Genomic DNA, 8,225 nt, shown 5'->3' with positions numbered 1-8,225 from the left:
CAGAGTTGGAAGGGTCCTTATAGGTCATCTAGTCCAACCCCCCACCCCCACCCAAGCAGGACCTATTTCTGACAAATGACAGCCCAATCTCTTGGAAGCCTCCACCGATGAAGCTCCCACAACCTCCAAAGGCCACTTTTGTTCCATGGGTTGATTGTTCTCCCTATCAGAAAATTCCTCCTTATTTCCAGGTTGAATCTCTCCTGGGTCACTTTCCATCCATTATTCCTTGTCTGGCCTTCGGGTGCCTTGGAAAACAGGCTGACCCCTTCCTCCTCTCTGGGGCAGCCCCTCCAATATTGGAAGATGCTCTCCTGTCTCCCCTGGTCCTTCTCTTCCCCGGTCTAGCCAAGCCCAGTTCCTGCAACCTTTCTTCATATGCCTTAGGTAGGTCACCTTTGGCAGGCCCTGGGAACCTTTCTGTCCCCAGCCTCAGGGTAGGAAGAGCCCGCCTCTGTGGGGACGGGGAGCCAGGCGCCCTGTGGGGGGCAGCGAAGATTAGGGGTTGCTGGCCCAGATCTCTTGAAGCCCCCCCTCCCTCCCTCCTCCAGGGGGGGAGGAATGGCCTCCATCAGGCAATGAGGAGCGGGCATTTGGAGGTGGGGGAGGGCATCCCTAGCCCCCTCCCCGGTGGGCCCTGGGATCTTTTGCCGCTGCCGGAGCCCTGCAAGGCGCCGGGCTGGGGGAGACTGACTGACTGACTGACTGACTGACACACACACACACACACACACACACACACACACACACACACACACACACACTCACTCTCTCTCTCTCTCTCTCTCTCTTACTTCGGGGGCTTTTCTCAAGGAGGGGCGCCGCCTGGTGGTTGCGCGTGGAGCCCCGGAGCGGCGGGCGGGCGGGCTGCCCCGGGTGCTCGGCACGTCGGCCGGCCTTTGCTGGGCGGTGCCGCTGCCGGCTCCTGCCGGGAGAAAGTCGACCTTCGGAGGCGGCGCGGCCGTCAGGTCCCTCCCTTCCTGGCCGGAGGCGGAGCGGACCGTTGCAAAGCGAGGGCAGCGCCGGCCGGGAAGGCGCCGGTTTCTTCCCGACGTTCCTGCCAGGTAGGTCGGGAGCGCGCTGAAGCCAAGGCTCGCTTGCTCGGGCAGCGACGGCGGGGCTGGGCTGGGCTGGGCTCCGGGTCCGGGTCGGGGCTGCCCGAAGAAGGCAGGCAGGTAAGCAGCAGAGGCGTCCAGCTATCCGTCTAACCCAGGGGAGGGAGGGAGGGGCTGGCTGGGCTGGCAACCTGGGCCGGCTCAGCTCTTCCACCGCTGGGCGCGCTTCGTTTCCAGGAGCCTCGGCGTCGTCCCAAGGGCGGGTTCCCCCTTTGCCTTCGGGAGGGAGAAGTTCCAGCTTCCTTTTCCCGGATCCAAGCATGGGCTTTCCAAAGACAGCCCCCCCCCCCCCTCTCCTGGGCGAAGGTCAAGGGGGGGCTGCTCTCCCAGGAGCCAGAGAAACAAGGCCCACCGGTTGAAATTCAGCCTGTTGAAAGTTGTGGACCAAATGCTGGGGACAACCCACTGCCCCCCCTCTCCTCATTTTTTTTTACTTTCTCGGCGCCCTTGTCGTTGTTTTTGTGTTGCCGTCACCAGGTAAACTTGGGAGGTGCCCCAGGCCAGAAGGAAGTTAGTAACTTTGGAAACTGGGGGGTGGGGGCTGTATTCCAGCCTTCCTTCCCCCCCCCCTCGCCCCCCCATCCACAATGCCCCTTTCTGTAGGCTGCTGTGCCTCTTCCAGAAGAAAGGTGCTTGTGGCTGGTTCCTGACTTCCGCCGTCATTTTACCAAAGTTAGTTTCAATGTGGTTCTTTTTCGTGCCTCCTTTCTTGCTCTGTTGTTAAAAAAAATCTTTTTCTCTCCAAGCGTCCGTTCTTTGGCGACTGGACAATAGAAGCAGCAGCCGGGCAGGTCTGGTGCCACATACCCACCCGCCCTCCCTCCGTTGGGGCCGCTGCAGCCACTGTTCCTGCAGGGAGCGTCGACAGGCAGAGCAGGCAGCCATGGACCGGGGCTTGACCATCGAAAACCCCTATGCCAGCGTCGCCATTCCGCGGGCTCAACTGAAGGACGACTTCTTGAGTTACTACCTGGGGGAGGACTTCGGTCCCAATGTCTTGGGCTCCTGCTCGGCAGCCCCCCAGAAAGAGGCAGACCCCAAATCCCCCTCTCTGGCTTGGAACGGCCAAGCGCAGGCTGAGTCTCAAGCCAGGCCCACCAACCCCTACGCCAGCCTCAAGGCGGCCCCCAAGGTGGACGCTCCGGAGCCCTTCCGCTGGAAGAGCCACGAAGAGGCAGCTCCGGATCCTGGCGGCTGCCGCGGCTGCCGCAGCTGCTGCTCAGCTTGCTGCAGGAAGCGCTGCTGCGTCATCTCCTAACCGAGGAGCAGTCGAGGCCGGACGTGGCTGCGCTCACCTGCCCCACTGCTGGGCATCGCCCACCCTCTGCCAGAATGGTGGGTGCCCTGATGCCCGGGAGGGAGGCCTAAAGGAACAGTCAACTTTTCTCTCCCCCCGCATTTCCACTGAGGCAACGTGGGCAGCGGAGGAGGGCGCTCCGGGCCGGCCTTCGATGAAGAAGAAGAAAAAGCTTCCCCTGGCAAAGGAACATGGAACGTGGGTACGGCACTCACCATGGACCTGGAGCTGCATTTGCCCCCCGCCTCTGTGAGGACCAGCCAGAGCCTGCCGTGCCTTCCCTTACCTAGCCTCGCCCCTGTGCTTTCTCTGGAGGGGAGCGGGTAGAAGACAAATGGAGGCAGAGTGGGCACTGGACTGGGGCAGGCGCATGACCTTGCTTGCTCAGGGTGGGGCCTTTGGCCTCTGCCCTTTAAAGGGAGGCTGTGGTGAAAGTTATCTGTTGATAAGGAGCGTCATAAAACTTGCTGTTGCCCCGCCAGCCTGTCTCCCTGGTGCTCCTGGGAGGGGCACCCCTTCTCCTTCTTTGCCCAGTTGTTCTTGCACCTTGTGTTGGCCTTCTCATTTTCCTTATCTTCACATCTCCCTGGCTTGGGACCTGCTTTGTATGCCTCCCAAGGACGCACGCTCCAGAAGGTTACCCATGGGCGTTCCTTGGCACAACCCCAGCAGGGCGAGATTCCACGTTTCCCTTGCCAGCCTTGCCCCGCCACCCTTGCTGAATGCGACACCCTGCCTTGTTCTCCGCCACGCCCTGACAGCCCTGCCTGGCTTCCCTTTCGGACTCGCTGGCCATAGAGGCGTCTATGCCAGACTAGTTTGAGAACTGGGGGTCTTTGGAGCTGGCTCCCTGAGGCCTGGAAAGCAGAGTCCAGCTTTGAGCCAAGGAGAAGAAAGCAAAATTCATTGCTAAGGCTGTCTGGACAGCAGCGCAGAGTAAAAAAGTGCAGAGTAAAAAAGCCAGAAGAAAAATAAAGAGGAAGGGCGTTGCTTTCAGTTTCTGCGCTGGGCAACCCACGGACCATCGGCTCATCCGTTGGGGGGTTTTTCCTGACCGGATTTCTCAATTCCTTCAATACTGGTGGGGGTCTCTCGACCGGCCTTCTTCACTGGGAGACAATTCAGAGACATTTCCGCCTTGACAATGGCCCATCACGAGAACTGTCTTACATAGTCAAAACATCAGCACAGGAAATATTTTATGACGTTTTGTATTCGGATAATCTTAGGCCATCGAAAGTTTTATAAAATTTGCCAAATTTCAATGCCACTGGAGTCATGAGTCCTGGGTTTCGGACGCGTTCTGTGAGTTAGTCCGTTTGAAGTACTTGGTCCAAAACATTTCGCCCTCCGGTCACGTTTCGCCCGGTTACGGGAAAGGAATCAAGAGTTGTCGTTTGTGTGTGTGATTTAGTGTGTGCCAAAGGGGATTCTGGGCTTCCCTCCTTCCTGCTTGTGACCAGCTATGTGGGAGGGGAGCGGGGGGGTTCAGGTGGAGGCAGAAATTGGTCAGCACACAAGCAAGCAGCAGAAGGCAGGCATTTACCACCTAAATGTTCCCCCACCCCCAGAAGGGCTGACTCCCACCCCTTTCCTCCTCCCCTCACCCACGGTCTCTTGGGAACCCATTTAAATGAAACATTCCCCCCCTGCATTCTGTGAAGGGTTGAGGAATGTGGCCAGACAGGTGCCTGCCCCACTGCCGGCTGTTTGTTCAGGAGGAAACCAAGCAAGAGAAGGCTTGCTCCGAATCTAGCACGCTCAACCGTTAAGCCCACAGCAGAATTTTTTTCTCCACAGTCTTTCCTTCTTCAGCCCCCTGTCTCGACTTGCAGTGTGGCACCCCAGAACGTCTACGCCCCATGTGGGTGAGGCTTCACAGAGTTAGGCCACGGTCTGTTCTTTCCCCCGATCTTAGTTATGGCAGTGTTGTGGTTCGCCGGCAGCAGATGCAGATGGCTGAGGTCTCGGAGAGCGAGGATTCAGATGAGGGGCTTGCGTGCGATGTAGGGATGGGGCCAGGACCATCAGGGAGCAGAATGCTGCCTTCGGAGCTTGTGGAGGTTGGCAGCAGTGATGAAGAGGTCCCCGAGGAGCCTGGGCCCAGTGCGTGTGTACGCAGAGCTGCTCGAAGGAAAGAGCAGCTGCAGCAGCACAGGCAACTCGGGAGTAAGGCTGCAAAGTGATGTCCCCTCAAGGGATAAAAGCCAGCCCTCAGAGATGTGATTCTTTGCAGGAAGCAAAGAAGTTCTTGCGCTTCAAGTCTTGTGGAAGTTTGGACAATCCTGGTTTGTGTTTGGAGACTTGGTTTTGATCAAGGGTGGGATTCAACCGGTGTTACTACCGATTCAGTGACTACGTCTTTGCCGGTGCAGCCTCTTGGAGCAGGAGGCCTTGCAGGGTCCCAATGACTCATTTTTGGTGGAGTTTGAGAGAGAGCAGCCTCTGCAGGCCTTCAGGAAATACCAGAAGTGCCGAAATGGGCCCGTTTTTCGGCCTCCCAAGGCTGCAGAGGCTTCTCTCGAACACGCGCATGCGGGGGAGCACATAGCATTGTGAATGCCGGCACTTTCAGCACACCACAGCGAAAAGGTTCACCATCACCGACCTAGACAAACCAGCATCCTCGCCTCGCATGCTCCCCCGCCACGCCTCTTGTTCTCCCCGTTGCCCAAGGGGGTTGCCTGAGGCTCCTCTAGCCAGCAGCCCCTCTCTTCCAGGTATCCTTCTCTCAGCCTTAGGATAGAACACTCTCTCTCTCTCTCTCTCTCTCTCTCTCTCTCACACACACACACACACATACACACACACCTTGACAGAAGCCCAAGGTCCAGACTCTGAGGCTGAGTTGAGGAGGCCCTGTGGAGAAGGAGGGGCATAGGGACCCTGAGGCCCAGGGGTGGTCGCAGATGGCTCCGGAGGTGCAGGAATACTTAAATCCTAAGGGTCCTTTCTCCTGTGGGTGGGAGGTGAGCACTTCAGGTGTCTGTGCAAAAAGTGGTTTCGTGACTGACATCCAGAGCAGCGCTGGGGGGGATGAGTTGGAGGAGGCAGGCAAGGGAGGGAGCACCTAATTGCGTTTCTGTGGCTATGTTGTTGGCCAGGACAACCGTAACTCTATCTTGTGAAGTTGGCCTCCTCATGGTAGATACAGTACCGGCGACTGTGCCTGAAATGTGAACCTCTCGTATAATTGAACAGCCCGAGAGGCTGTCAGCCTCCCTTTCTTTCTCGGGAGGAGAGCGAAGATGCATCAAGAAATGTAAGTTTCTCCCACAGAAACCAGCCTGCTGCCGATTGTGTAGCCCCAGAGCCCCACCAGCCTCCACTCTTTGGCTTTGGGTAAGGCGAACCCTTTGCAGGGGGATCTTGGCCTGCTGACTGCAGCCTGGAGGCCGTTTGTGCAGGTCGCCCCTTTGGGGGTGCTGCATTTGGCAGGGGTTCCCATCTAATTCTCTCACTTTTCACTTGAATTAAGGCTCTTAAGTGATTGGCTCGGTCAACTGGGCTGTCCCCTGCTTTCAAGGGGTAGGTTCGCATGAAAACTGCAGCTGGTGCCACCCAGGATCCTCCAAGGCACCATCTAAAACCTGACATTCCTTAGCCAGCAACCCAGCTGTCCACATCAGAGGGGAAATTGTGTCCCTCCTCTTTTTTATTTATTTTTATTTTATTTTTTACTCTAATACAGGGGTGTCCAAACATTTTTTGCAAGGAGGGCCAGATTTGGTGAGGTGAAAATGTGTGTGGGCCGACCCTGCTGTGCAGTGAAGGGAAAAATGCCGGCCGGTGGGGATGAGTGACAGGCTGAGCCGGCGGGGACAAGAGGCTGCGGGACGCTCGAAATTTGAAAACGGGCTGCAATTGGGCCTCTGGGCCGGATTTTGGACATGCCTGCTCGAGTAGTTCAGAGCTTCTGAAAGAAAATCGGGAGTTTCAGACTGACGGGCATTCAGAGGCAGTCCCTGAGCTTTTGACCGAGCGGCAACTGAGACCCACTGGAGCTGCTGCCCAAGTCCAGTCCGCGGCTGGCCCTGAACGGCTCTTCTCTTGCATTCCTCCCTGCAGGACTGCTCTGCCTTCCGGGCCTGAGGACGACGAGGCAGCCAAACCCGGCCTGGAGATCACCGTCTCCAATCCCAGCAACCTCAAACTCGAGTGTGTCGTCTGTTACTGCTCCTATGACCTCTCTTCCCACCTCCCTCGCCGCCTCCACTGCGGCCACGCCTTTTGCCAGGCCTGTATCCGGCGCCTCAATGTGTTGGCCAACGAGCAGTGGTGGGTCCCGTGTCCCCAGTGCCGGCAAAACACCCCCACCCCCCGCGGAGGGGTGGCAATGCTTGACTTGGACCTCGCGGCCTTCCTCGCCGTCAAGTCCGAGAAGGTGCTTCCCCGGCACGGAGGCCGGCTGCAGCCGGATCAGCTCTCCAAGGAGAAGCCGGTCCTCACGGAGCAGCTGAGCGGCTCGTGCCAGGAAGTTTTGCCTGAGCCCCAGCCCTGCTTTCCCCGGAATGGCTGCTGCTGGTGGTGGTGCTGCTGCTGCTGCGACCCCATTCTCTGCTGCGGAACCGCTGCAGCCTTTCCGAGCTGAACGAGCTTCCTGCCTGCCTTGGGGAGTAACTGGCAAGGGAGGAGAAGCGTTGACCCATTGCTGGACTTCAGATTCCAGGATTTTCTGAAAATGTCTCTCTCTTTGCTGCATCTCGCAGGACTTCCCTATTCTGTGGTTTTCTAGCACAATCTCCTGACCAGCCCAGGAGATGCGCGTAAGCCCTCCATCCCCAAATCTTGCACCAGATCCTCAGGACTTTCAAACTGGGCATTGCTACAGACTGTAGCCAGCTGGTCTTACTCCTCGGGGTGCGTTCTTAATGAGGCGTTTTATTTATTTTTCTAAGTTGCACCTCCTGGGCTTCCCTTGAGTTGATACTTTCGCTGCTGCTGAGAGTGTCCAGAGGATAAATCTGATCTGCAAGTGACTCTCTAGTAGATCCGATGGCTCGGACTCTGCCTCTAGTCTCTTTTTAGTCGGTCACAGGCTGCTTCCAGAGAAGCTCTCGTTTTTGCAGAGGAGGGAGATCCATTTCCTTGAAATAGAAGAGGGTTTCCTGTTTAAGCAAGGGGGTCCTACTAGAAGACCTCCAAGGCCCCTCCAACCCTCCAGTTCTGTCATTCTGCTCTTCTCCCCTCTTTTATCCTCCCCTGATTCCTTTTTGTCCTATTGCTGCATTGAACACCAGGCATCCTTGGAGCAAATGCCCTTCCGTCCTTCTCGGTTTCCAATTTTGGAGAACACGCTTGGGGTCTGATTTGGTTGGGGGGCTGAACCTCAGCAGCCTCAATAAGTTTTGTAAAAGATATATTTTCTTAATTTTTTTAAAGTTAGTCTCTGCTTCGAAAATGAGCGTCTTTCTGACAAGAGTTCACAAGTGAAAAGAACTTGATACCGCTTTGCTGCTGCAATAGTGATATTAAAATATGTTCTGGTATGTCATAATTAGAAGAAAATAACGTTAACATTGATGATCTACAGAGGTGCTAATTTCATGAGGAGTCAGTACTACATAGCGAATTTTGATTTTCAAATCCGTGATACCCGAGTGATTCTCAGACCCTTAGTCAAAATGTTGTTCAATAGTTTGTTCTCACCTTCATCCCCTTTTAATTTCACTGGTCGAATTCTGCACGAGTGAAAATACTGAATTTAGCCCATCTTAGATGTTTGAATGACAAGCAGGCAGAGCTGCATCAAATCACGAAGGGATCCAAAAGGCTTGGCTACTTCTACTTTCCTGATGCACCGTTACTGGATA

General features: G+C 56.1%; 2 protein-coding genes across 2 annotated transcripts; both read left to right on the top strand.

The window, feature by feature from the left end:
* The first annotated feature begins 844 nt into the window (after nucleotides 1–844).
* Nucleotides 845–3,677, top strand: CYSRT1 (cysteine rich tail 1). Its single transcript, XM_026712409.2, has 2 exons — nucleotides 845–1,064; nucleotides 1,862–3,677. The coding sequence occupies exon 2, from the start codon at nucleotides 1,999–2,001 to the stop codon at nucleotides 2,371–2,373; it is 375 nt and encodes a 124-aa protein (XP_026568194.1). The 5' UTR covers nucleotides 845–1,064; nucleotides 1,862–1,998; the 3' UTR covers nucleotides 2,374–3,677.
* Nucleotides 3,678–5,321: 1,644 nt separating this feature from the next.
* On the top strand, nucleotides 5,322–8,222 carry RNF224 (ring finger protein 224). Its single transcript, XM_087914731.1, has 2 exons — nucleotides 5,322–5,466; nucleotides 6,225–8,222. Exons 1-2 carry the CDS (start codon nucleotides 5,322–5,324, stop codon nucleotides 7,001–7,003), a joined length of 924 nt encoding a protein of 307 aa, XP_087770857.1. The 3' UTR covers nucleotides 7,004–8,222.
* The last annotated feature ends 3 nt before the right edge of the window (nucleotides 8,223–8,225 follow it).

The sequence above is a fragment of the Pseudonaja textilis genome, chromosome 17, assembly GCF_049901715.1.
Source record: "Pseudonaja textilis isolate UNSWEBS1 chromosome 17, rPseTex1.2, whole genome shotgun sequence".
Classification (NCBI taxonomy): Eukaryota; Metazoa; Chordata; class Lepidosauria; order Squamata; family Elapidae; genus Pseudonaja; species Pseudonaja textilis.
The sequence above is the reverse complement of the archived record's forward strand: the minus strand, read 5'-3'. Positions and strand labels throughout refer to the sequence as shown.

What these genes read in the sequence shown, in the direction of transcription:
- CYSRT1 (XM_026712409.2), top strand. Translation starts at nt 1,999, where the DNA reads ATGGACCGGGGCTTGACCATCGAAAACCCCTATGCCAGCGTCGCCATT.
- RNF224 (XM_087914731.1), top strand. Translation starts at nt 5,322, where the DNA reads ATGGCTCCGGAGGTGCAGGAATACTTAAATCCTAAGGGTCCTTTCTCC. An exon ending in GGATGAGTTGGAGGAGGCAG is followed by an intron (nt 5,467 to 6,224) that starts GCAAGGGAGGGA and finishes TGACAGGCTGAG; the next exon opens with CCGGCGGGGACAAGAGGCTG.